General features: G+C 42.0%; 1 protein-coding gene across 1 annotated transcript in view; it reads left to right on the top strand.

The window, feature by feature from the left end:
- Positions 1-23428, top strand: part of IQGAP1 (IQ motif containing GTPase activating protein 1) — a 95137-nt gene extending 71709 nt beyond the window's left edge. The window contains exons 23-38 of the mRNA XM_077124276.1: positions 55-263; positions 975-1130; positions 1344-1507; positions 3546-3770; positions 6109-6249; positions 6342-6426; positions 7479-7711; positions 8403-8535; positions 9461-9563; positions 10066-10201; positions 10583-10670; positions 13008-13220; positions 14011-14177; positions 15645-15767; positions 20224-20332; positions 23110-23428. Coding sequence (XP_076980391.1) covers positions 55-263; positions 975-1130; positions 1344-1507; positions 3546-3770; positions 6109-6249; positions 6342-6426; positions 7479-7711; positions 8403-8535; positions 9461-9563; positions 10066-10201; positions 10583-10670; positions 13008-13220; positions 14011-14177; positions 15645-15767; positions 20224-20332; positions 23110-23223 — 2399 coding nt within the window. The 3' untranslated portion in view covers positions 23224-23428. The remainder of the gene's footprint in view (positions 1-54; positions 264-974; positions 1131-1343; positions 1508-3545; positions 3771-6108; positions 6250-6341; positions 6427-7478; positions 7712-8402; positions 8536-9460; positions 9564-10065; positions 10202-10582; positions 10671-13007; positions 13221-14010; positions 14178-15644; positions 15768-20223; positions 20333-23109) is intronic.
- Positions 23429-27782: the final 4354 nt, after the last annotated feature.

The following is a 27782-nucleotide window of genomic DNA, read 5'->3' as shown; positions in this document are numbered from 1 at the left end:
GGACCTTTTTTTCTAGTGACTCCATTCTTAGTCTGATGCATATTTTTCTGTCAGTCAATGCTGAGGATCCTCCTATGATTGTGGTTCGAAAATTTGTCCACCTGCTGGACCAGAGTGACCAGGATTTTCAAGAGGAGCTTGACCTTATGAAGATGCGGGAAGAGGTCATCACCCTCATTCGTTCTAATCAACAGCTGGAGAATGACCTCAATCTCATGGACATTAAAATTGGACTGCTAGTGAAAAATAAAATTACGCTGCAGGTATGGGTGCCAGTGGGGTCTCGGATACCTCTGTCTCGTTTTGTTACATCTCCTTTAGCCTGTCTGACCTGTGGTGAGGGTGGAGGTGACATTCTTCTCAGCTAATGCCATAATTTTTTCCAAAGTTGTATAAGAAATAAAGCAATATAATAGACAAAATTTTAAATAGTGAAAAGAAGATAAAATTCTCCCACTTCCAATACCCATAATCGTTTTGTATCCTATATTTTTACTGATCACTAGAGGATAAGGCAGTTTCCTTGTGATCAAGTAGTTATAAATACTATTTTTAATGGTAGCACAATAATCTATTAAAAGATAAACTGTGATTTCCCTCCCTTTTTCCCTATTATTTGACATTTAGGTTGTTTCTCATGTTTTCATGATAAATAATATTGTAGCTATTTCAGTGTATACTTAGAAGATTTTTTTTCCCTTCGCATAGATTCCTGGAAGTTGATTTCCTGCATCAGTGGACATTTTTATGCCTCATGTTCTTTAGAGGAAGTTGAAAGTAGGTAGGGACTTGATTGGTATAGTGAAAATAGGATACAGTGGAGGGGCTCTCAGATATTTAGCAGAGTTGAACAGTAGACCTACATACAAGTTTGCAGATGTTTTAAGACCTTCCCACAGTGCCCAGAGTTTCATCTTGAAGAAAAACCTTTCATCATGAAAGGTGTTTGATTTATGTTTGGTTCTTATTTACAGGATGTGGTTTCCCATAGTAAAAAACTTACCAAAAAAAATAAGGAACAGTTGTCTGACATGATGATGCTAAATAAGCAGAAGGGTGGTCTGAAGGCTTTGAGCAAGGAGAAGAGAGAGAAGTTGGAAGCTTATCAACACCTGTTTTATTTATTACAGGTAAGTGGCTCCTGGAATTAGTTGTACATTTAGTTATAAAAGTTTCTCTAAGAAAACCCTACTTGTAGATATCTCTGGAAGTACTTCTGATTTCCACTGAGGCACGACTGAAGGGTTGTTTTATTTTTCTTTATGACTTACATACTTTCTAATCCTCCAAGTTTAAAAAACTTGGATATCATTGCCAGCCTTTATCCCTTGGTTTTATTTCAGACCAATCCCACCTATCTGGCCAAGCTGATTTTTCAGATGCCCCAGAACAAGTCCACCAAGTTCATGGACTCTGTGATCTTCACACTCTACAACTATGCGTCCAACCAGCGAGAGGAGTACCTGCTCCTGCGGCTCTTTAAGACGGCGCTCCAAGAGGAGATCAAGTACGTGCAGGTTTTGGTGGGCGCGGGCCCTTGGGTGTTGTCAGCCCTGCCCATCGAGTGCATGCCCCTGAGAGACTCAGGCCTGCCCGCCCCGCTTCGCGCTCTTAGTTGATCGCACGATGTATGTGAAGGACTCCGAAGACGCATCCACTTTATAATGTGGTGCTGCTTTTGGGGGTGGGGTAGAATAAGAAATGAGATAATAGCTAAGTAACTTTAGGAATATTCGGCAATAAGATAAAAGCTTAAAAAGCTGATCTAAATATGAGGACTACATTTTTCTTTGAAATTTTTTTAACTTTTTTATTGTGTGGTATAACATATATACAAATCAAAGAAATAAAGCAATAGTTTTCAAAGCAGTGTTCAAAAAGTAGTTAAAAACCGATCCCAGAGTTTGTCATAGACTCCTATACCATCCTCTCATATTTTTCCTTCTAGCTGCTCCAGAATATAGGAGGCTAGAGGGCTTAAATATTTTTTTTATCATCACAGTTGACTTTTTTTTTCTTCTTTTTTTGTGAAAAATAGCATCTATACAAAACGATTAATTTCAGAGTATCGCACCACAATTAGTTGTGAACATATTTCAGACTTTGACATGGGTTACAATTTCACAATTTTAGGGTTTTACTTCTAGCTCTTCTAAGATACTGGAGACTAAAAGAGATATCAATTTAATAATTCAGCCTTCATATTCATTGGTTAAATCCTATTTTCTCTGTATAACGCCACCATCACCCTTAATCTTTCCATCCCTCTCTTTAGGGGTGTTTGGGCTATGACCATTCTAAATTTTTCATATTGGGAGGGTCTGTCACTAGTATGGGGTAGGGAGATGGAACTAGCTGATGTTCTGGAGAGGCTGGGCTAGGTTTCAGGACTGATCTGAACCAGGGACCCATCTGGAGGTTGTAGGTTTCTGCAGAGTTACTCGAGTGCATGGAACCCTTGTGGAATCTTATATATTGCCCTAGGTGTTCTTTAGGATTGGCTGGAATGGTCCTGATTGGGTGTTGGCAGGTTATGATAGGTAGCAAGGTCTACCTGAAGCTTGTGTAAGAGCAACCTCCAGACTAGCTAAATATGAGGACTACATTTTTACCTAATAAAAAACCTAATCATAACTCCATGATTGAATTTGCACCAGCAAGTGTTGCAGAATATACTTTTGTACCAAGTACATGTGGCTATTCCCTGACATAAAATATGTGCTGGACCATAAAATAAGTCTTAATAAATAAAAAAGAACTAGCATCTCATAGAGGATGTTCTCTGGCCACACTGGAATTATATTAGGAACAATAACAGCAACAACAGAATCTAGAAAAGCCCCTAGTATTTGGAAATGAAACTACACATTACCAAATAACCCATAAAGAAATTCAAAGAAGAGATCATGAGGGAAATTGAAAGATAATGTTGAACTAAATGATAATGATAACATGTCAGAGTTTGTGGGATGCAGGTAAAGCTGTGCTTAGCAGGAAATTTATAGCTTTAAATACTTATAAAGAAGAAAAATTGCAAAGTAGTGATTTAACGTTCTACCTTAAGTAGCTAGAAAAAGAAGAACAAACTAATTTCAAAGTAGTGGGATGAAAGGAAATATTAAAACCAAGAGCAGAAATCAGTGAAATAGAAGAAAATCAACAAAAAAAATAGAGAAAACAAAAAGTTGATTCTTTGAAAAGATAATAAAATTGATAAAGTCCAGTAAGACTCATCAAGAAAAGAGAAAGACAAAATAAAAATTGGGCCAGGGTAAAGGCTGTATGGGGGCTCCTTATATTATTCTTGCACATTTTCTGTGTATTTGAAATTATATCAAAATAAAACATTAAAATAGGAAAAAAATGAGACTATCCTGTGCTCAGATGAGAGTGTTCAGAATTGTTTTTTGAGAAAGCACATGCACCCCTTTCTGACTTTGTTTCTAGGAGACAGGATATTTGAGTAGGAAGGATCTGGGGAGAATCTTTTCAGTTGATGGATTCTAAGATTGGTTTAAACAGAATTTGTGTTTGCTGTTTTGTAGGTCTAAAGTGGATCAGATTCAAGAGATTGTCACCGGGAATCCTACAGTCATTAAGATGGTTGTAAGCTTCAACCGCGGTGCCCGGGGCCAGAATGCTCTCCGGCAGCTGCTGGGCCCCGTGGTGAAGGAGATCATGGACGACAGGTCTCTCAACATCAAAACCGACCCCGTGGACATCTACAAGGCCTGGGTCAATCAGATGGAGTCCCAGACTGGAGAGGTCAGGTAGGAGACCATGGCATCCTTTTCCTCTGCTTTTATTTCCTCATCTCTTTTTTTCTTTTATTATGCAGTTAATCTTCGATTTACAAATGAATAAGGGGTTAAGTAGGTTTTCCTTAGAAAACTGTTCTTTAAATTGTTGACCTTGTAATGTATTCACTTATTCAGCAAATATTTATTGAGACGTTACTATGTGCCAGGCATGGTGCTAAAGCTGGAGTATAATAATGAATGAAAAGAGATGTTCCCTCTCCTATGTTCATGGTTTATTGGGTGGGAGAGAGAACAGCAGGTACATAAAAAAGAAAATACATTTACACATTGCGGAGAGTTTTATGAAGTTTTGTGTAGAATACTTTAACGGGGACATCAAGGGGGAGCCCAGTTAGGGTGGTCAGGGAAAATGTGTCGAGGGAGGTGAGACCTCCTTTCGCTGAGGTTTGAAGGAGAAGCCAAGGCTTGCCAGTTGGCTCTGATCGTTGGGTTGAGCGGCACAAGTCTCTGTCACCTGCTGCCTGTGTACCTGGGCACCAGGCAGAGGAGGAGGTGTGCCTGGGGTGGAGACTCCTGGAAAGGGCTTATGACCCCTTCTGGTAGTTTTTTGGCATCTAAGTTGGGCCTCAGTCTTATGTAAGTCACCAGGAGGCAATCCATTGCTGGATATGATGAAAAAGCTCGTTTTTTTTTTTTTTTTTTTGGCCTGCACAGCTGAAGCCTATATCTTTGAATGTGGTCAGCTAAGTTCAGCATTGTCTGGGGAGGCTTTGCCTGTGACCCAGGGCATCCCCAGGTGACATCCCCACGGTCCCTGGCTGAAGAGTTCTCAGTTACTTCTTTTGAAGGTCCATGAGTCAGTCACTTGAAATAAAAATTTCAGGATTTTTTTTCTTATGAGTACCTATAAGAAACGGGTGTTTCATTTAGGTTTTCATAAAATGTAAATTCATTTTAGCTCAGTTTTTTGATACCATCATAACTGAGGTCAGAGCCCATCCCACATGCAAGCATCACAGCTCCTTGACTTGTCCTGTGAGCTTTCCTTTCTTTTACTTCTTTCGCCAACCATGAGGGAAACTGGGACCTTGTCACTTCCTGGGAATGTTCATCTCTAAAGTCTTGGAAATTTAATATTGTCTTTGACTGCAACCATTGTCGTTAGCAGTTTGATTCCCTTGGTTTATTAATATTTTTTGAGCTCACTATAAATACCCAGCATCTTGGCCCTTGCATTTCATTTTTATCTTTCAGCTCCTTTCTGAATTCATTTCCTTCCCAATTAACCTAGGCCCTCATGTTTTATCAATCTGCTATTCCCTTGCCATTTTTTTCAGCTCCCTTGCCCACCAACACAGTTCCAGCATTGAAACTAGTTCAGCTCTTTGTCGTCTGCCCCACCCCAGGCTGTGCTACTGGCCATCTCCTGGAGCTGCACTGACGCTTCTGCTCTCTCCAGAGTTCTGTCCTTGAACCTCCTGACCATCTCAGTGCCCTCTTGCTGAGTGATCCTGCAGGCAGGCCTGCATCTTCAGCTCCTGTGCATGACTTTGACTTCTCCCGTCAGTGACAAAGGGTCACCAGATACGACAGATTGGTTTTCCTAATAGCTGCCAGATCCCTCTCCTTTTCTTGGCCCCTACCTTTGTATCCCTGTTCAAGTTCTCATCATTTCCTGATCCAGCTGTGGCGCTAGCTTCCTGTCCTTTCATCTGTGACTATCCATCTTTAATTCTTTCCCCATGGTGGGCCAGGACAGTCTTGCTTAAAGTGCAGACCTTCTCATGTTAAAAAGTAACAGAGCCCCTGGCCTGACCCTGGTTTACTTTTCTACCCCATCTCTCCCTTCTCTTCTCTTTCTTTATATTTGATCTTCCTGATGACTTCCAGACCCTTCCCCTCCCTATTTCTTGAGTTCAGGTGCCCCATCTTTTGGAAGCCTTCCTTGATTCGTCTAGTTTGTAGACAACTGCCCGCCCCCCCCCCCCCAGCTTCCCTGTGGCCCTGTAGCACACTGTTCAACTCCTTATTTATAGTACGACATATTTATGATAGTCTATTTGTATGTCTCTCCCACCAGACTATAAGTTCCTCAAAAGAAGATACCATTCCTTATATATCTTAATCCTTACTGCTTCTCATAGGACTTGGCACATAATTCATGCCATCTAATGCACAGTTGAAAACTTTCCAAATTCTTCCCCCACTGCTTACCAGCCCTGTGAGCATGAGCAAGTTACCCAGTTTCTCTAGGTTTTTCTGTTTATGAAAGAGAAGGTCTCTTCCTCAAGCTGTTCCTGCCTGTTGGTCTAATATAGTTGGGGATAGCTTCTTTATTCTTTTCCAGCAAACTGCCCTATGATGTGACACCTGAGCAGGCACTGGCTCATGAGGAGGTCAAGTCAAGGCTGGACAACTCCATCAGGAACATGCGGTCCGTGACAGACAAGTTCCTTTCAGCCATCATCAGCTCTGTGGACAAAATCCCGTGAGTGCTGTCAGGTGTCTTGACCCCGAAGAGCCCAGCATGAGCGTCCCCCTTCCCTGGCCCTTCTCACTGAGGCTTTGTCCACCCCACAGTTATGGGATGCGCTTCATTGCTAAAGTGCTGAAGGACTCGTTACATGAGAAGTTCCCTGATGCTGGTGAGGATGAGCTGCTGAAGGTGAGCATCTGCACGCTGGTGGCCCCGCCCTCCCACAACCCCTTGAGGAACAAGGTGTGTGCGGACGTGCACCGATAATGAGTGCCGGAGCCCAGGTTCTGGTACTGGGTTGCACTGATTGTGAGCTTTTGAAAGCAGTTGTAAACAGTGGATGATGCCTGGTAGAAGCAGCCCCCATGCGGTTGAGTGGCCAGTAGAGGAAGCTGGCCTTGGCCTTGGGCCTCTCTGCTCCCTGGAGACTTGCTCCCTCTGCTGGCGCCAGGTGAAGGGTGGCGAGCCCCGTGGTTTCTGCTGAGGCTGTGGCCGGTGACTCTTACTCTGCTGTTCTCCTTCCTTTTTTTTTTTTTTTTTTTTAATCTGAACGCTTTTTTCTTCTCTCTCCTAGTTCTGTGCTTTCCTACAATGAGGCCTCGATTCTAGACTTTCTGTTCAGGTGAATTAATTTTTTTTCTTTCTTCCTGAATGAAACTCCAGGGAAAATGCTGTGACTGTCCTTGAGTTCCTCTGTGAAGAGATGTGTGTTGAGGGACTTGGATGGCAGAGGCACAGATGTGGCCTCTGCCGGCCACAGAGCAAGGGTGGTGGGGCCTGGGCAGATCCCACGGTGCGGACCAGGTCCTCGTGAAGGGCTTGCCTTCGCCACACTCGTTAGCTTGTTACGATGCGGCCCACCCACCCAGAAATAAAAGGTGCCCATTGTGACAGCAGCCTTGTTTTGCTGTTGTGATACAGGAACAAAAAGATGCCCTAAAGTGCTCAAGGACAAGCTTAAACTCTGTCACTTGTATCTCCTGAAGCTGCCCTTTTGTAGTTACTCGTAGTGATTCCCACTTCTGTTCTCATTTTATTTTTCTTCATCGGACAGAGGGATGTTTGAGCACTTTAGTTCCAGGCCTTGAGAGAAACAGTGTATGCGCACACATGTGTATGTATGGTTTTTTATTTTTCCCCAACAGGACTGAATTTTCTGGTTTTGTTTTTTGTCGAAGCTGTTTGTGGCTGACTTGGCGGTGTTGCTTTTGGCGCTCACCTCTCTGCTGCTTCTGTCCCAGATCGTCGGAAACCTGCTCTACTACCGCTACATGAACCCGGCCATCGTGGCCCCGGACGCCTTTGACATCATCGACCTGTCGGCCGGCGGCCAGCTCAGCACGGACCAGCGCCGCAACCTCGGCTCCGTCGCTAAGATGCTGCAGCACGCTGCCTCCAGCAAGATGTTCCTGGGAGATAACGCCCATTTGAGCATCATTAATGAGTATCTCTCCCAGTCCTACCAGAAATTCAGGTGAGGGGGGAGTCCAAGGAGGGGAGTGTTTTTATCTCTGGAGGAAGGGTGGGTGTTGGAAAATTAAGGACTAAATGCCACACCTTGCTTTCCCTGGATGCCATCGTGCAGGGTACAAGTTTAATGTGCTCAGTGCACCAGGGTGTGACGAGTACATTCCGAAGAGAATTCAGATTAAATGTACAGTACTTAACAGAAGAACAGTGGTGATGCATTAGGCTCATACTACCCTGTTTAGGCTCATATTACTTTGTAACAAGAGAAGAATTGAAGAGTGCTTTTAATATTTGTAAATTAACGTTTAGTTTTGACTTCAGTGTCTCAGTCGATTTTCCAGACAGTACAGGGATCTGAGAACAGAGCAGGTGTTTTAAATTGATGTTTAAATGATTCTTGTGGGTAAGACAATAGGTGGAGGGAAAAGTTAGAACCAACATCCCAAGGCCGTCAGGCACAGCACCTGCCCTAGATTTAAGATCTTTGCTGAGTTTTTGCTTGAATTTACTGCTTCAGAGGTTATGGAATTCTCCCAGACTTCTCCTGCATGTATCAATTATATATGCATTTTTTATCATTTTTATTTATAAGTAAATCCTGTGATTGTTTTCAATCACATTATAAATTTTCATTTCAATTATAAGTAAGTAAATTTATCATTTTGTTTATAAGTAAATCCTGTGATTGTTTTCAGACGATTTTTCCAAGCCGCTTGTGATGTCCCAGAGCTTCAGGATAAATTTAATGTGGATGAGTACTCGGATTTAGTGACCCTCACCAAACCAGTCATCTACATTTCCATCGGTGAAGTCATCAACACCCACACTGTGAGCGCCCTTCTTTGATGACTTCATATCATCGCTCTGCCCTTGACTGCCCTCCCCACTATTGCTCGGCTGTCTCTGAAGACCAGCTGTCTCACCTTCCTTGGCTCTTACCGACACCACTTCTGCCTCTCTGTCTCTCTTCCTCTGATATCTCACACCCTCGGTGCTGAGGTCCCCATCGCCGGCCCGCCCAGGCCTGCAACCTCAGCCTCTGCGGTGGGCTTATCGGGAGCGCTGAACTGGCAGCTGGATACACACTATTTTTACTGTTTGCCCTCCTTGCTGTACTCTTTTTTACTAATGTGGTATTGAATACCAGCTTCTTCCTCTGGGTTGCGCTGCAGCGATTTTTCCCTTCAGTGGCCCATTTTGCTTTCAAGTTTTATTGTTCATTGCATTTCCCTTTGTGGACCTGAAGAACAGGAAATGAGGGCACAGGTAGAATGTAGATGAAGTCCCCGTGGTTTCAGCTCGGGGCAGCAGCGTCCTGGAGGCCTTGTCGTGGGCTTCCGAGGTCGTGGCAGCAGGACCCCGGGCCCTCTTCTCTCCCATGCCAGTGAAGCCTTGAGTGTGAGTGTGAGTTACTTAAACCAGTAGGAGAGCACCTTGGTGACTTTGGATATTAAATCCTGTGGGTTTCCTTGTTCTTAGGGTACATTAGAATCCCCTTTTGGCCAGGGGGTTAAAAGAATGCCCTTGTTTCCTCTCCCTGCATAAGATAGGTCATTCAACAGAGGCCCAGTGTGGGACTTTGTACATTTATGTGTACAGTGTTTCTTTGGGTTAGTTTGCTGAGGATGGGCTTCTCAGTCCGTTCTGACTTCTGAGTCGGAGCCGTGCCGTCTGACTTCCTGTGTGCGCGAACTGTCGGGGGCTGTGGGCTGAGACAGGGTGAGTGGGACTGACCGCTGGACGTCTGCCGCAGCTCCTGCTGGATCACCAGGACGCCATCGCGCCTGAGCACAACGATCCGATTCACGAGCTGCTGGACGACCTCGGGGAGGTGCCCACCATCGAAGCCCTCATAGGTGAGGCCCGGCTCGCCGGCCACGCGGGGAGGGCGCAAGAGCGTGCTGCAGCTGTCACCGCTCTGCTTCTGCACCTTACCCGGGCCTGAAATTGCTTCGGGAAACGGCAGACATGAGCCCTGCCTGTGAGGAGCTTAAGCTCTGTGCAAGAGGCGGTAAAATATACTTAAATCATATATTCATACTTAAATCATGTAATTAGAATTTGTAAGTCCTATAAAAGGTTTGAACAGGGTATTTTGGAAGACAATTGTAATTTTATACTTGAAATGATTTACCAAATACGAGGTTATTTTACTATGTCTTGTCTGACTTGGTGTGACGTTTTCTTTTATTTCTCAGTAAAGAATGTCCTTGCCACAGTGTACGTGTTGGCTTATTCAAGTATCTTCTTAGATTTATATTATCTTTGTGTTTCTTTTTTCCCCATATGTCCTGCCTTTATTATAAGAATAATATTATTATTATTATACTGAGTTTTTCTACTGTCGCAAAACTTTAGGGGAAAGCTCAGGCAATTTAAATGACCCAAATAAGGAGGCTCTGGCTAAGACAGAAGTGTCACTCACACTGACTAACAAGTTTGACGTGCCTGGAGACGAGAACGCAGAGATGGATGCCCGGGCCATCCTGCTGAGGTGAGTATTCAGAGAAGGGGTAAAGCGTGTATCATCGATAGGTCCCGTGGCTTTGGTGACCAGGCCCACCTGCTCATACCTGAAATGATCATCTTGGCCTTTTGAGTCAGTTGTGATTCTGCCTATCTCATGCATTATACTTGGAACAGGACTTACCTGCCTTCTTTTTTTAATAAGATACAAAGATGAGATTTAAGTCTTGGAAACCCTCATCTTGTTCCCACTCTGTTGTAAGCTGCATAAATAGGTCTGGGGACCCTGAGTACCTGGCCTTAGTGACTGCTCAGGGTTACCCCTGTGAGGTGGTGTTTGTACTGCTGTCCACTCAAGGAGCCGTACAACACCTCATAACGTTTAAACTCTTCCCTCCTCCGGTCTTAGCACGAAACGTTTAATTGTGGACGTCATCCGATTCCAGCCAGGAGAGACCCTGATTGAAATCCTGGAAACACCAGCCACCAGTGAACAGGTAAAGTTTGGGGTTTAACATACACCTTAGTGAGGTGGACGGGCGCCCCCGTTGAGGGTGCAGGTGTGAGGAGTGGGGAGCACAGCTAGCACAGGTGGGGTGCGGGAGTGAGGAGCAGGGAGCACAGCTAGCGCAGGTGGAGTGCAGGTGTGAGGAGCGGGGAGCACAGCTAGCGCAGATGTGGTGCGGGTCTGAGGAGTGAGGAACACAGCTAGCACAGGTGGGGTGCAGGTCTGAGGAGTGGGGAGCTCAGCTAGCGCAAGTGGGGTGCGGGTCTGAGGAGCGGGGAGCACAGTGCAGGTGGGGTGTAGGTCTGAGGAGCGGGAAGCACAGTTAGCACAGGTGGGGAGCACGGCTAATGGAGTGGTGGTCTGTAGGTGGCATGGGTATGACTGGAAGCTGATGCGGGTCCCTAGGGCTTGTTTGGTTACAGGTCTGGAGGGAGAAGTTCTCAGGGCACGGAGCTCACTGTAGTTTACATGGGGTGCATGAGCCTGTGTGTATTAATTTAGTCTTGGGTAAAATCAGCTACATTATCCAGCATTTATCGGATACCATACAGTTAGAATTTTATTAAATGCCTTTGCAGATAAAAAAAAAATACAGAATGGTTCCTAAACTTGATGAACTCATGATCTAGTTGGGTAATATACACATATACCTGAAATAATTAGAAAAACCATTAAAAATTAATTATAGTATTGGCTATAAAAATAATAGAAGTTGAGGAAAGAGACCAATAAGGAACAGTGTCATCAGAAAGGCTCCATAAAGGAAGTGAAACTGGAGTCAGACTTAGCTCCAGGATGGATAGGATTTGGGGGTCATAGACGAGAGGGGACATTCTAGGCAGGGGCGTCACACAACAGGTCCTGAGGAGGTGCTGAGCCTGCCGGGCCAGACCTGCGTGTCCAGAAGGAAGGTGGGTGAAGGGCAAGAGTGAAAAACCTGAGGCCAGATTATGCAGAGCCCGAAAGCTAGATAGGAATTTGGCACCAGAGAGACAGGGAGGGAAGGAGCCTTGTAAGCGTTGGGAGGGTTGGTGTTGGCTAAGTCAGCGTGAGGTCAGAGCAGGTGCTGGTTCCCTGGGGGTGTGGTGGCCTAACATCCAGTGGTGCAGGGTGGTGTGGGAAGATGCCTTCGTGACTAAGACCTCTGTCTCACACGCATAAAATTAGAAAATGTGATCAAATCATTCATTTTCTAATGCTGAGCATGGGGATTCCTTTCCTTCAGTGGCTGCTTGCTTGCAAGGCCAGTGTGTAAAGCTGGGACCCCGGTGTTGGGCCACCACTGGGAGCCACGTCTCTGGGTCCCCAGCTTTTCTGGGAAACCCTCAGGGCCTTAGAGGACTGTTTGAAAACCCGTTTCAGATCATTTCTCTACTTTTAGATGCTATGACTGATTACTGATTAGATGTGTGTAAGGGACAAGAAAAGAGGCAGCACCAACGGCTGGAACTTGTTGAACCCAAAGGGCAGGTTGTCCTAACTGAGCTCTGACCACCCGCTGGTACTGCTGCCTGTACTCTCATTGGCTTCCTCAACGGCCCCGGGTTATTTCATCCCGGTTTTACAGAGGTGGAGACCAAGGTCCTTAGAGGTTAAATAAGAGGGCAGCAGTCATGAAAGGTCTTTTCTTTTAAAAATACTGTTTTGCATCACAAATAAACAGAGGGATGGCTGGAGCCTGATTCAGCCAGGATGAGGTGACAGAAAGATTAGCAAGAATTTGCTGAGCCCTGCTGTTGCATTGTTATAGTTTTAACATTCATTGAGCCATGTTTCAAATAAAATGTAATAGCTTCTAGGGGGTGCAAAGGTAGTCCAGTGGTAGAATTCTTGGCTGCCATGTAGGAAGGCTGGATTTGATTCTCAGCCCGTGTACTTCCCAAAACAAACAAACAAGCAAACAAACAAAAAAACCCAAAAATTCGGCAAATAGTGCTGCAATAAGGGATACTCATATGGAAAGAGAATGAAATGTGACCCCCAGCATACAGCATACCAAAAAAAAAAAGTAATAGCTTCTGTGTCCTAAAATGAGATAAGGGAAAATTGGAAGGTTTTGTTCTGACTGTATCTGAGAGTCCAGAAAAAAAGCTCTGAGAAGCTATGTGATTTCATAGATGGAAGTCTGTTGTAAATGAAGAGAGATGTCCTTCTCGTAGCAAGTTCCTCTGTTTTATGCAGTTTCTCTGCTAGCTGGCAGGGGAAGGTTTGTTCTCTGTGTTTCCAAGAGAGGAGTTTGAGAACTACTTAAATTCAAATGTGGGTATCTGTATAGGGTTACGATTGGTGTGTGAACTTTCCAGGAACTTCTCCCTCTCATTTGTAGGAAGCAGATCATCAGAGGGCCATGCAGAGACGTGCCATTCGTGACGCCAAAACTCCTGACAAGATGAAAAAGTCAAAATCTGTGAAGGAAGACAATAACCTCACTCTTCAGGAGAAGAAAGAGAAGATTCAGTCAGGCCTAAAGAAGCTGACGGAGCTGGGGACTGTGGACCCAAAGAACAGATACCAGGAACTCATCAACGACATTGCCAGGGTACTGCACTGGGGGCGTGGCCTTGGCCAGGGTACTGCACTGGGGGCGTGGCCTTGGCCTGGGTACTGCACTGGGGGCGTGGCCTTGGCCTGGGTACTGCACTGGGGCTGTGGCCGTTGCCTGGCTTAAAGTTAAGCTATCCTAGAGGCTTGTGGAAGAGGCAGTTGCTGCCCAGATAACAACATGCCTTCAGTTCATGGGCAGAGTAGTGTCTTCCCCTCTGAGGAACTCTTCCAACATGAGGACATTGCCCTCCCTGAGATGGCTTATTCCACTGCCTAAGTTCATAGGGAGAAGACCCTAATTAAATGGTCCTGTTACTGAATTTATCCTTTGACCTTAAAGAATTCTTCCAGAACTTCTTAGTGATTCCTCTAAGATTTAAACTCACATCATGGTGAAGACCCAATTCTTGATTTGTGTGGCTCTTCTCAAGTGAGGAGCTCTGGTGCCCGCGGGCTGGGAGTCAAGGTGAGGCCATGGTCTGGGAACCTGAGCCCCTGTGCGTCACAGTTCTTATTTTCCTTTTCCTAACGAGATGCTTAAGGGGTTTAAAACAGCTTGGTAAGTAAGTTCTAAGAACTTAGGTCTGTAAAAGTAATTCATTTCCCTACCTGTAGAAGGTACAAATAGGAAAAAATTAATTCTGAAGGTAAATTGTTGCCTATTATGTATGTCTGGTCATATCCAAGGCAGAGTTAAGAATTGCTGAGTTCAGGTGTCTGATGAGAATGATTCAAGAAGCACATGATTTCTATCATTTTCCTAATTTTTCATAATTATATCTCAGGATATTCGGAATCAGCGGAGATACCGACAGAGGAGAAAGGCTGAACTGGTGAAACTACAACAAACGTACGCTGCTCTGAACTCTAAGGCCACCTTTTACGGTGAGCAGGTGGATTACTACAGGAGCTATATCAAAACCTGCTTGGATAATTTAGCCAGCAAGGGCAAGTGAGTATTCTTTTTTTTTTTTTTTTTTTTTTTAATATAAGAATCAATATTACGGGGAAGAATTGGGGTGGAAAAACTATTCTGAGAAAGGTTGAATGAAGAGAACAATAAATACCCATTTGCCTGTTACCAATTTGTAACATCTTCCCACTTTTGTGTCCTCTCTCTCTCTCTGGCTTATTCTCGTTCACATTTGGACTTTGTCTTCACCTCTGTGTCCTGGACGGAGGAGTGAAGCTGGGCTGGTGCAGTGGGACACAGAACAGCTCTTCCTGTAACCCAGTTAGCAGAGCTGGTTCCTGTGTCCTTTGGACATGTCCCCATCATTCTTTGAACATTTCCTTATTTTCTGGCACCAGATGTTTTCGAGATCAACTTATAATTTCCCTTCCGTGGTGCTGGAATTAGCTGTTTCTTCCAGCATCCCTGGCTCCTTTTGGTGGAGAATGATATTTAGAAACCATGGCTAGAGTCAGCATTGCTTCTAGGCAGAGAGAGCTAGGTTTTCTCTCTCTCTCTCTCTCTCTGTAATGGCTGCGTAGTATTCCACCACATAGATATAACAGTTTATTTAAACAATTCTCCACTGATGTACATTTAAATTGTTTCCAGTTGTTTGTTACGTTACAAAATGCTGCAGAGCAGTGCGACAGTGGCTCAGTGGCAGAGTTCTCGCCTGCTATGCCGGAGACCCGGGTTTGATTCCCGGCGCCTGCCCATGCAAAAAAAAAAAATCCCGCAATAAGTAACTTCTTATACATATCAGTTTGCAAATGTAGGCAATATATTTCTGAAGATAAATTTCATGAAGTGGAATTATTAGTGTAAAAGTTTTGTGTACTCTCATTTTGATAATATTTTTAATTGCCTTCCCTAGGGATTAGCCCCTTTGCACTCCTACCAGCAGTGGTGATGTGACGGCTCCTTTGGGAGTCCCGGGTCACTGGTTCCCATTCATCTCTATTCTGTACCTTGCTTCCTTTTCTTGTCACTTTTTGCCTTATCTCAGTAGCCTTTTCTCTGCTCCCGTTCCTCTGTAATTACTATCCTAGATTGAACTCTTCTTGAAATGATCTGTTCTAGGACTTGTAAGTTTTCTCCTCAGACCTGAGGGGCTTAGAGTGACTCCTGAAACCCTGGGTTCAGTCAGATCCCCTCTGCTAGCGTTAGATGCCCCCTCATTTATGTGTGTGTGATGTGCTTGGTTCTCAGAGGGACACGGAAGGATTGAGACACTGTCTAATTGATGGAGTATTCTCAGATGTAATAGAAATTAAAGACAAGGCAATGTGGTATGTTTTCCCTGAGTTGCAAGAGATATTGCTTAAGGTAATCCTAACATCTGATTGCCTTTTTAGAATTGTATGTTAATTAAGCTTGTTTCTTTCCTGCCTCATCTCTTTGGGTTTACCAGCAAAGATTCATAGAAGGCAATTTATAGGAAGTGACATGATGTCTTTTTTGTAGGGTCTCCAAAAAGCCTAAGGAAATGAAAGGAAAGAAAAGCAAGAAGATTTCCCTGAAATACACGGCTGCAAGACTACATGAAAAAGGAGTTCTTCTGGAAATTGAAGACTTACAAGTGAATCAGTGAGTGTTCACTTTTTTACTTTTAGATTTTTTTTTTTTTACTAACTTTAGGGTATATGAGGGACATCACCCTGTTGGTTTTTTTAAACATCTGCATTTATTATACTTACATCTTGTTGCCTTTATTTCTCTTTTCTGGATGTCATTTTCTTTTGTGTCATTTTTATATTTCATATATATATATGCATATTCTTGTGTGTAGAATTAGATCTAATATTCAGAGCTAATTTAGCTGTCATGAAAGGGGAGGTATTTTTTGCTATCTCTTGTTTGTGGAACATTTGTCTTGAGGTATGTCCACACTTGCTTGTGTGAGTCCTGTCTTAGTTTTTTTTTTTTGCATGGGCGGATTCGAACCCAGGTCTCTGTCATGGCAGGTGAGAACTCTGCCACTGAACCACCATGGCCCGCCCTCTTAGTTCTTCTTCTAAGCAGGAAGGCATCCCTTCTGTTTCTTGTGTGCCTGAACCAAGACTAGATCAGAACAGCAGTGCGCGGTTGTTTGTGCTGCACACCACGGATTCCCGTAGCGGAGCCCGCTCGCACTGCACATGCCTGGCTCGCGGCCCTGGTCCAGCCTTGCTGGCGAACAGTGGGCACTGAGGGGCAGCCATGTGGCCACAGGCACTGAGCCTTTTGTGCCTGGATCTGTTAAAAATACCTTGTTTAGGAATCGAGAGGTTATCCTGGAGGTTGTTCTTATGCATTAAGTAGATATCACCTTGTTGTTCAAGATGTAGTGGAGAGGCTGGAGGGAACTGCCTGAAAATGTAGAGCTGTGTTCCAGTAGCCATGTTTCCTGAAGATGATTGAACAATGATATAGCTTTCACAGTGAGACTCTGTGATTGTGAAAACCTTATGTCTGATGCTCCTTTTAGCTACTATATCAACAGAAGAGTAGAACATATGGAATAAAAATAAATAATAGGGGGAACAAATGTTAAAATAAATTCAGTTTGAAATGCTAGTGGTAAATGAAAGCGAGGGGTAAGGGGTATGGTATGTATAGTCTTTTTTTTCTCTATTATCATTTTATTTCTTTTTCTGTTGTCTTTTTATTTCTTTTTCTAAATCGATGTAAATGTACTAAGAAATGATGAATATACAACTATGTGATGATATTAAGAATTACTGATTGTATATGTAGAATGGAATGATATCTAAATGTTTTGTTTGTTAATTTTTTTAATTAATAAAAAAAGTTTAAAAAAAATACCTTGTTTAGAAATAAATTTTAACACTTTTCTGATCCTAAAATAGTATATATTCATTATTGAACTTTGAAAATATGGTAAAGAATGAAGAAAAAGAAAAAGTACATATAATCCAAATCATTTTAACATATTTTTTCTGTCTCTATTCACATAAAGATTTTTTAGCTACCCATTTACTTATTCACCTTGTTATTATTAATAATTATTTATTTTTAGTATTTTATTGAGATATCTTCACACACCATACAGTCCACCCAAAGTAGACAATCAGTGGCTCCCAACATCATCCATGGTTGTATTCTTCACCATGATCATTTTTAGAACATTTTATCACCCCACGCATCCCATACTCCTTACACTTCCCTCTCATTGACCACTCACCTACTAATTATTTTTTAACATAAATTGGGATATGCCGTTTATAGTCATGTATCTAATTTTTTATCATAATACATTGTTAGCATTTTTCATATGCTTTGAAAACATCCTTTTAATTGCTACAAAAATTTAACCATTCTCTGTGGTAGAACATTTAAGTTGATTTTACTTTATATATTATTAAAAATAATTTTGTGAGTCAGCCATGGTGGCTCAGTGGCAGAATTCTCTCCTGCCATGCTCGGAGACCCAGGTTTGATTTCTGGAGTCTGCCCATGCCAAAAAAAAAGTAGTGCTGTGATAAAAATCTATGATCCTCTCTAACTTTTTTTTAAAAATAACGGATGCCCAGAAATGAAACTTCTATTCCCAGAGCATAAAACTCTTATATAAACATTTCCATGGTAGTGTCTGTAGTATGTGCTTATCTACTTCTTGACCATCATTGAATAGTAAAATAATTTTGGATGGTTTTCAATTCGGTTATTTTTAAAACAGTATTTCATTTTTAAAATTTGTATTTTTAAAACTTCTGGTTGAGGTTTATGATTTTTCTTTTAAACATTTTCTGTTATCTGTATGTCTATATTTTCTCTTGTCCATCTTGTCATTTGTCCATTTTTCAATTGGAGACCTTGGTATTCCCCCCTCCCCTCCCTTCCCTTCCCCAGCTGAGCACTTTATGCATTTTTCAAATCTGTTTTCATAACATTATCTCTTCCCCTTTTTTGGTCATTTTTTTCCCCGTTATGTTCAAGTGCCTACCTCTATTAGGCTGTCTTACTTCTCTTTAATTGAGCTTAGAAACCAAATAACCAGCCAAACTTGTTAAAATAAAAACATTTATCCTGTAAAATAAGTGTCTTTAAGGAATAATCTGTGAGGATCTCCTGTGGAGTAAAATGAATGTGTTTTAGTGTGTGGATTTGGTGACCTTTCTCTTGGCTTCTCAGTCATCATTTGCAGCCTTCATGGTTCTCAGCTCTGGTTCAGACGCGGTAATGCTGCTTCAGAGTTGAGTCCTGGGAAGCTGGGGTGATGTGCTTTAACCGTCTGGGTAACAGCATGTTCCCACCTCTGCTGGTGCCATAAAATTGCCTGGCATGTAAGGTACTGAGAATGAATGAGATTTTTTTTTAATTTCTTTTTACTCAGTTTTGGAAAATTCTTACCCATTATATCTTCAGATACTGTTTTTACCTCCCTCTCTTTTTCCAGAACTAAAAAAAAAAATTTTTTTTAAACACAATAACATACAAACATGAACATTCTTACCTTTTGATCATTCCATTCTTTGATATATGAACAATAACTCACAATATCATTGCATAATTGTATATTCATCATCATGATCACTTCTCAGAACATTTGCATCAACCCAGAAAAAGAAATAAAAAGAAAAAAATTCATACATACCATACATACCTCCTCCCCCTCCCCCTCACCGGTCACCACATTTCAATCTACTAAATTTATTTTAACATTTGTTCCCCCTATTATTTATTTATTTTTAATCCATGTTTTACTCATCTGTCGATAAGGTAGATAAAAGGAGCATCAGACACAAGGTTTTCACAATCACACAGTCACATTGCAAAAGCTATATAAGAAACATGACTACTGGAACACAGCTCTACATTTTCAGGCAGTTCCCTCCAGCCTCTCTGTTATGCCTTAACTAAAAAAGTGATATCTATTTAATGCATAAGAATAGCCTCCAGGATAACCTCTCAACTCTGGAATCTCTCAGCCATTGACACTTTGTCTCATTTCACTCTTCTCCTTTTTGGTTGAGAAGGTGTTCTCAATCCTGGGTCTCAGCTCATTCCAGGATCTCTGTCCCACGTTGCCAGGAGGGTCCACACCCCAGGGAGTCATGTCCCACGTAGACAGGGGGAGGGCGGTGAGTTTGCTTGTTGTGTTGGCTGGAGAGAGAGGCCACATCTGAGCAACAAAAGAGGTTCTCTTGGGGGTGACTCTTAGGCCTAATTTGTAAGTAGGCTTGACCTATCCTTTGTGGGGTTAAGTTTCATATGAACAACCCCCCAGACTGGGGGCTCAGCCTATAGCTTTGGTTTTCTGCACTGCTTGTGAGAATATCAAGAATTCAACTTGGGGAAGTTGAATTTTCCCCCTTTCTCACCATTCCCTGAAGGGGACTTTGCAGTTGCTTTTCTATTCACTGTTCATATCACTCTGGGATTTATCGGGGCATCGCTCGGAACAAACCCACAAAATCTCATGTCCTACTCAAGGTTCCATGTACTTATGGTGTTCACTTAAGCTGTCTACATAAGTTATATTAGGAAATGCACTAGTCAAAATATAAATTTTGTATGTGGTCGTATATAGACAATACATTTATACTATCTCTTGGCACTTTTTGTACTGACCCCCTTTTATTTACTTTTCCAAATCCTCAAACGTGCATGCATGCAGGAGTATACACACACACACACACACGCACACTACATACATACACAGCCTCTCTTCTCTCCTTCCTGCCCCGTTTCACCCAGACGCTCCTTTTTTTATTAGGTCTTAGCAGTGGCCACTTGGAAGGCCTAGAGAACCCCCTGAAATCCCTGCAGAGGCCTGTGTGGCGTGTCTCAGTTGCCCCTCTTTAGTAGAATCCCAGGGCTGCAAGGAGAGGTTGTCATGCCTCTGACCGAGTCCCAGAGCGTGTGGTGCTCGGAGTAGCAACCTCCTGTTGCCTCACCCTCAGAAGTAACTTTGGACCCATATTTACTACTCCTTTCCACCTTTGAAGACTTTGTTGATCTGCTTTCACTATTTCATATACGATTTTTGTATGAGAACATAAATTCCGTGCCCCTGTGATCATTTGTTATGTTTCAACAGGTTTAAAAATGTGATCTTCGAGATCAGTCCAGCAGAAGAAGTTGGCGACTTTGAAGTGAAGGCCAAGTTCATGGGCGTTCAGATGGAGACCTTCATGCTGCACTATCAGGTGCGTGTGCGCCAGGTGGAACCCGGAAGCTCTTTGTACAAGGTAGCTGTGTTCTTGTCAGGACCCGAGAAGTAGGTGAAAGGGGACCATTCGGGAAAGCTGTCCAGGTTCAAGAGTCTGAGGCTCCCCGTGGGGGAAGGACGTGGAGGGCTTCAGGGTATCTGGGCTGGCCTGTGCGCTCTGGAGAAGTTTTGCATCTGTGTAAATCTTCAAAAAGCACTTATCTGCAGCTTCCACTTAGTTTTGCCATAAAATTGGGCTATGTTGGACTTGAACAAAATGATTAAATTTAAGTCTTGACAGTATAAAATTCTAAGCCTACTAGTAGCTTAGAACCCTGTTTTTTTGCATGTTTTTTTTACTTTGATATAGGTACTTAAAAGTTAGATGTATTCCAGACGAAATGTGTATAAATTGCATCTTTGTAGTCTGAATCCCATTTTAAATTCAGCAAGAACTCCATAGGAATTCATTTGTAACATAATTATCTCTAATTTTTTTATTTTTAAATTCCCCTAATTTTTACACATTAAAAAAATAACAGGAAGTTGAGAGGATTTCTAGGAAATTTTTTGCCTCTTTTAGTTTTACATGTATTATATATACATATTGATAATATATATATGTATATATATATACATATATACTGATGGCAGACTATCAGTCTGTTCCTATCTTGTTCCTGGCTCAGTGTCACACAGCTGTCCTGAGAACATGTATGTGGGCTTTTGCATGTGCTCTTCCCCCTTAAGTATCACCTCGCTTCTCTTTTCCTTCCTCATCCTTTTTTTTTTAATATACTTATAAAAGTTTTTATTTTGTAGAAGTTTTAAGCTCATACAAAGTAGCTTATAAATAATCCTGCAAACATACATGGCAAACAACTAAGTAAATTGTGTACAAAAACTTTGAACTATATTAACCATAAATTACATAGATAAAAAGGTTGGGTTTCATTATTGCAGTGTTCCATATCCAACATTTGTACATTTTCAACTTGATCTTATATACAAACTAGTGGTGGAAATGTACATGGGAGCTGCTGTGTCAGTGCCTCCCAAACTTCAGCATGTATTAGAATCACCTGGATGGCTTGTTAAGCTCTAGATTGCTGGACCCCAACCCTGGTATCTCTGATTCTGGTCTGTAAATGCTGTAGTATTCATCAATAGTTCTGTATTCCATAAATGCTATATTTTAGTAATGAAATAATACCAAACCACTGTGGTATTTCAAAGTTCAAGTACCTCATCATATAAAGGTTAAGATCTGGAACTTGTAACTAAGTTACCAGCCAGTCTTGGATATCAGTTTTTCAGATTGTAGTTATCATCTACTCCCACTTGGTCTGTTCCATTTTTGGGTTATAAATCAACAAGAGCTATAAAATGAACATAAATATTCATTTGGATTTGGATTTGAATTCTGCGCCCATCCTTCTTTATTCTCCTGTCATTTATTGAGTACTTGCGTGTGTGTTACTATCTCTAATGCTTCCTCTACTAGCCATGCCACAGCTGGTGGTTTCCTGTTTGGTTCTGTAGCTCTCAGAGCCTTCCTGTCTTTCCATGAGGTCTCACATTATAATGAAATTATATGTTGGCCTCTTCCCCTACCACCCCTAGCCCCAAGTTCTGAACTCCTTAAGGACAGATAATATGTCTTAGTCATCTTTGTTTTCTTCTCGGAGACTACTAGGCCCTCAAAACGTGTTAGCTGAACAATATAAAATGGCTTTGTGATACACATGGTAACTAAAGAACTTACACAAAAAAATCCCGTTATTCCCGCAATTTCACCAAATTCTTTTAGGCCACCCAGTCTGCGTAAGGTTTTTTATTCATGCGTGCACTCATCACCTACGGGGTGACTGTTGTGGGAGTGGCTGTCAGGCCAGGTGAAGCTCGGGTCCCACCCCCTGTGGAGCTGCTGTGATTTTCCCAAAAGATGAATTGATTGGCCTTTCAGAGTCCCCTCCAGCCCTTGGTTCCTGCTTTCTTGTTACCACTCTTGAAGGTTTAGGGCAAGACCATTCGGATTTCCTAAATTTGTTCTGCTTGGTGGGAAGAGCAGGAGCTTTGCTTCAATCTGGGTCACCATGTCCAGATTCTGCAGTCTTAGGGGAGCCATTACCATCTCTGGGCTTCAGCACCTTTGTCTATCAAACAGTGTGGTCGTAACTTGAAGAATGTCTGTGAGGACCAAAAGATAGTATATAGTGTCCTTACAGTGTCAGGTGCATGGTAGGCACCAATAAAAGTTTAGTTTTCTTTTTTTTCTTGCTTGCAGACTGTAAAAGCTTTCTCATAGAAATAAGGAATTCAATAGTTATTGTTAGGATGATGTCACTGGCCTGGCCTCATTTTGAATATGTAGTATATTTCATTATGGATTGAGAAGATTTCACCTCTAGATTTATTAAAACTGGTGACCCATCACTTAGGTAAAATGGGAAAATGGTATAATTTCTGAAATAAAAGTATAGATGTAAATGATAATGGAAAATGCTTTTTCTTTCCATGTTTGGTATATTTTGATATGAAAAGCATGACTTTTTAATTCCACATTACTCCAGAAAACTCCATTGACCAGTGTGTCCTATTCCTTGAGCTCTCAGTGGGCTGTGCAGTGGGCAGTTGCGTAGGTGGGACTGTGTGCTCTCCCACCCTCCCGTTGGGCACACAAGGCCTGCCTCCTTGCTTCTGGCTCCCTCCCTACACTGGGCCCTTTTCTTCTTCCACAGATTTGATTAACTGTCAAAATGTTTTTTTGAACAGGACCTGCTGCAGCTACAGTATGAAGGAGTTGCAGTCATGAAATTATTTGATAGAGCTAAAGTAAATGTCAACCTCTTGATCTTCCTTCTCAACAAAAAGTTCTACGGGAAGTAATTGATCATTTGCTGCCAGCCCAAAAGTATGGAGGAAAGAAATGCCTCATGGCTGCTTCCTAGGCTCCCTCTTACCCTTTGGAAACCAAGACCCAGCCCAGGACCACGTTTCAACCTGATACACTCCCAGCACCACATTTAACTCCTCCTGCTCTGATGGGGCATTTGTGTCCCTTTTTTCCTAGTAAAACTGTATCTCAGGCTTAGTCAGAACCTTCTGGCTCTTCTGTCACTTAAGGAAAGAGTGGAAAGTCCACTGTGGCTGTTCTTTCTCTGTTTTTAGGCTTACGGTTGCATTACTGTATTGTGAGCTTTGGTGTTTCTTTAATTAGCAATAGAGATGGTGGAATTTGAATTTTTGTCATTTAGAAGTGGAACCTGTTCAGCACCAGTAAAAAGACCCACAATTAAAATGTCAGATTCTTTACGGCCATTAAGTTGTCCTTGAAAAGGGACGCTCCTTTACCTCTGCCCCATCAAACTGAAGGATCAGGGTGGGGCAATTGTTTCCCTTCTGTTCTGTGTTCCTTTTTGGTCCAGAACTAAATGGAAGTTAAGTATTCAGAAGAAGCATAAGAGTAAGATACTGTTTTAAATTTCACCAAATTGGGGCAATTCTGTGAACTCCTGGCCGGCGGCCAGGAGAGTCCCCACTGATAAAACCCCGCTGGTGGGCCGGTTGGGAGCAGGCCGAGGCGGGTGGCAGGCAGTGCCCCCCCCCACAGCACAGCGGGGACTGCAGGCCGCTCTCAGCTCGGCTTCGCGGCTTCAGAGGACCTTATTAAAGTGTAAATGTCTGAAAACTGGGGTGATAGGAATTTAAAGATTTATATAATGCTTCAAAGGCTTTTAGAATACTGTAAGAAAAGGATTTTTTTTAATGGGCATATCTGTATATCTGAACTCTTAAAACTTTCTTATAGCTAAAACACTAGGATTTTTCTGCAGAGTTGCAGAGAGGTAATCCTGCCTTAAACAGTCTAAAACAAAAACATGCAAAACCAGCCAACCCATGTCACGCTTGATATTAAAATGAATTTTTTGCCATTTCTTTGACCTCTTTTATCTTGCTCCCCATTTTGTGCCTCTGTGTTATAAACTCTAGTTTTTTGGGTTTAGTCAAAAACAACTCAGTTCTAAACATTGAATTTAGGAAGCTTTTGTTCTTAAGTCTTACACTTAAAGGAAAAATCTTTTTTATCCAGAGAATATATTGCAATCATGCTACTGAGCCTCCATTTTCTGTTTTGGTTCAGTACTCTTTTTAATCATAAAATGCAACACTTAACATAAATTTAAAAATTTACTGATGTATATTTAAAGCCAATAAATTGTTTTAATTAATAGAAATTATGTGGTGTGTCCCTGTTACGGATGTCAGTACCAGAGAAGTGTTTGCACGTCGCCCGTTCACACGGTCAGCTCATGGGCGCAGTCAGCTCACGCACCCCAGGCAGCCCACAGGGGAGTGGTCTGGGGTTCACGTGTGTCCTGAAAGCTGGGAAGAGTGAGGTGTGCAGGGCACACAACCCTTCTCCACTGCCCTGGCCTTGTTGTTGTATTCTGGAAGACTATTTTTTTTAATTAGCATTTTCCTCAGACTTAAAAAAAATAAAAAGCTTTTATAGCTATCGTCACCCCCCAAAACTGGGAACAACTAAAATGTCAACCCTTTTTCTTCCCAAATGCTTGTTGGGCCTCAAGGGCACCTCCAAGACAGACGATAATGAGCAAAGTTTACAGCTCCTTTAATGAAATATGATGTTTCAATCATTTATAAGAATTATAGTTCCCTTAGCACAACTTCTGATGCAAAATGGCATAGAATGCACTTCAGAAATTTTTATGATTAAATATATAGAATTACGGTTTTAATAGTACAGTAGTGCCCTACTTCTCAAGTGGTGGTACTGATATCATGTTGTTCTCGTTACCTTTATTTATTAGCTGTAGCATTCACCTGCTCCTCTGCTCCTCCTTGGAGCTTCTTTTCAGTTAGCTGTCATGGCATTTCCCATGGATTTACTTCCTCTCAAGAATTTGGCCTGCCCATCGATGTTGCTACAAATAACTGCCTTTGTATCTCTGTATGAAAATAAAAGGTCATTTGTTCATGTTTGTGTTTATTTTTCTCAGTTTCATTGTTAGCAGTTCCTTCTAGACAGAATGTTGATTTAGTACTTGAAAAACCACAATAGAAAACAACCCCTTATTTTATAGTCTTTTGAAGGAGCAAACACAAATCAGCTATCAAATCAGTGAATATATCAAAGCACATTTTAAGATGTGACTTTAGCCTTTTAAATTTTCATATACTTAAAGTAGGGGGTGAGAGGGTAGTTCAGTGGTAGAATTATCACCTGCCGTGTGGGAGACCCGGGTTCAATTCCTGGCCCATGCACTTCCCCCCAAAACAAACAAACAAAAAACCAAACAAGCAAAAATTCAACAAATGGTGCTGCAATAACAGGATACCCACATGGAAAACGAATGAAATGTAACCCCGCCATGCAGCATACTAAATAAATAAATACCCCCCTCCCCCAAAAATTTAATATGCTTAAAGTAGCTTGAACGTAAGAGGTGTGTATGGGAACAAATTTATGTCGCTTAATTCTGATCGTCCAATGGCTGAACGTTTAAAATGGCATTGGCATTAACGTTTCCCGAGCAGCAGTACACGTGCCACTCAGAAAGCCAAATGGAATGTCCTCAGAGGACTTACATTCTGTGTTACCTGCAAGTCACCAGAAAAGGCAGGGAGAATTTGGATATGGGGAAGTTAAAGAGCAAAAAAAAAAAGTCTTCCCCATCAGAGGGCAGCCACACTTAAAGTACAAGCCTGTGAGGGAGTGGGGATGACTCTGTAGACCTCTGAGGAAGAATGAGCCAAGGACAAGGCTTTGGGGTCAGGCCTGAGCCTGGCACCAGGGTCTTAAAAGTTAGCACAGGGAGCCTCAGTTCTCTCTTTCTGAAATGGGTGGTTGGTTATTGAATCCTGAATTAGATTTTATTAACTTACACTCTACATTACCCTGCAAAGGAATCAAGGGAGTTAGAAAGATACCGTGGTATAACAGTACTATGTAAGGAAAGCAAGCTGGAGCCTGGAGGGATGCTCAGGGAGGAAGGTGGGTGCCGGGTGCAGCCGGTACAGGGGTGCCAGGGCCTCCCCAGTGCTCTCCCTGCCTGCGGACCCGGATGCAGTGTCAGCTGGAAATCTTACGTATTTTTCCCCTTAAGCTCGTATTTCTATTCCATTTCTATTATAGAATTTTATTCTAACAGTATTTTTAAACATTTCTTATCTCCTGTCATTTTTTTTTGTAACAAAATTAAGTGTGTGTGTGTATACATTAACATTTTAAATTAGTTTTATTTCCCGTGACCACAAGGCTAACTCAAGCCAGAAAAATAGTTTCATCATTATAATTACCAGTGCATATTTGATCAAAGTTCAAAGTAATATATTGTCTTGACAAAGAATTATAAAAGTAAGATATTCAAAATGCATTTTTAATGAGTTAAAGGAGGTTTTTTAAAATAAAGGCATAAAACTTTTATGAGTATTCTTTGCTAGGATGAGATGTGGCTTGTATTTTCCTGTTTTTCATTTTCGTGGATGTAAGCTCTGAAAGCTCTAATGACAAGTATAGGAAGTGGAAGGTGTTTTGTTACAACAGTGTCACCTTTTATTAGGACTCCTAACTTAAACCCAGAGGGTTCTCAATGATTTATAATAAAAAGTTATAACATGGTTTAACCCTTCAATTTTATTGAAATCAGAAAATAGAAATTAAAAAGAATTTATTATCCAGCCTTTAGATCATGCACTTTCTCAGGATCTGCAAAGTAGACCAAAGAAGCTTTGGCTTTACCAAGACTTATCAAAGGACAGTTTGTCATACTTGTAACCCTCTGACTTAGGGACAACTTGTTTAACCCAATATACTAAGCACGTTGTTGGAAAGCAGAAGTACCTCTTTCAGTAATTTGGCATTACATTTTTTCATTGAAAATTAACTTTTTTCCATTGAACATTCCTAGCATAAAAACAGAGAGTAGTGTAATGAACTCCCATGTGTCCACCATCCAGCCTCAAAAATTATCACCACACTGTCAAACTTGTTTCCTCTCCACCTCTCCCCACACCTGGGGTTATTTGGACACAAATCCCACATACAGTATTGTTTCAATCACAACCGCTCCAGTATGTTTCTCTAACACAGCAGTTCTCAACTGGGAGGGATATTGCTCCCTAGGGTACATTTGGCAATGTCTGGAGATGTTTTTTATTGCCATGACGCAGGTGCAACTGTCATATTAGTAGAGAGAGGTCTCAAATGCACCCAAACATCTTAAAATGCACAGGACAGACTCCACACGCACAAATTATCTAGTGCAGAATTTAATAGTGCCCAAGTTGAGAAACCCTGCTCTGACAGATAAGCATACCATGATCACACCTAAAATATAATTTTGAAGATATAAAAGGCAGTCAGAACTAAAACTGTAGAACTCCTAGGAGAAAACGGGGATATCTTCAGGACCTTGTAGATG

The sequence above is a fragment of the Tamandua tetradactyla genome, chromosome 12 (genome assembly GCF_023851605.1).
Source record: "Tamandua tetradactyla isolate mTamTet1 chromosome 12, mTamTet1.pri, whole genome shotgun sequence".
Taxonomy (NCBI): Eukaryota; Metazoa; Chordata; class Mammalia; order Pilosa; family Myrmecophagidae; genus Tamandua; species Tamandua tetradactyla.
The sequence above is the reverse complement of the archived record's forward strand: the minus strand, read 5'-3'. Positions and strand labels throughout refer to the sequence as shown.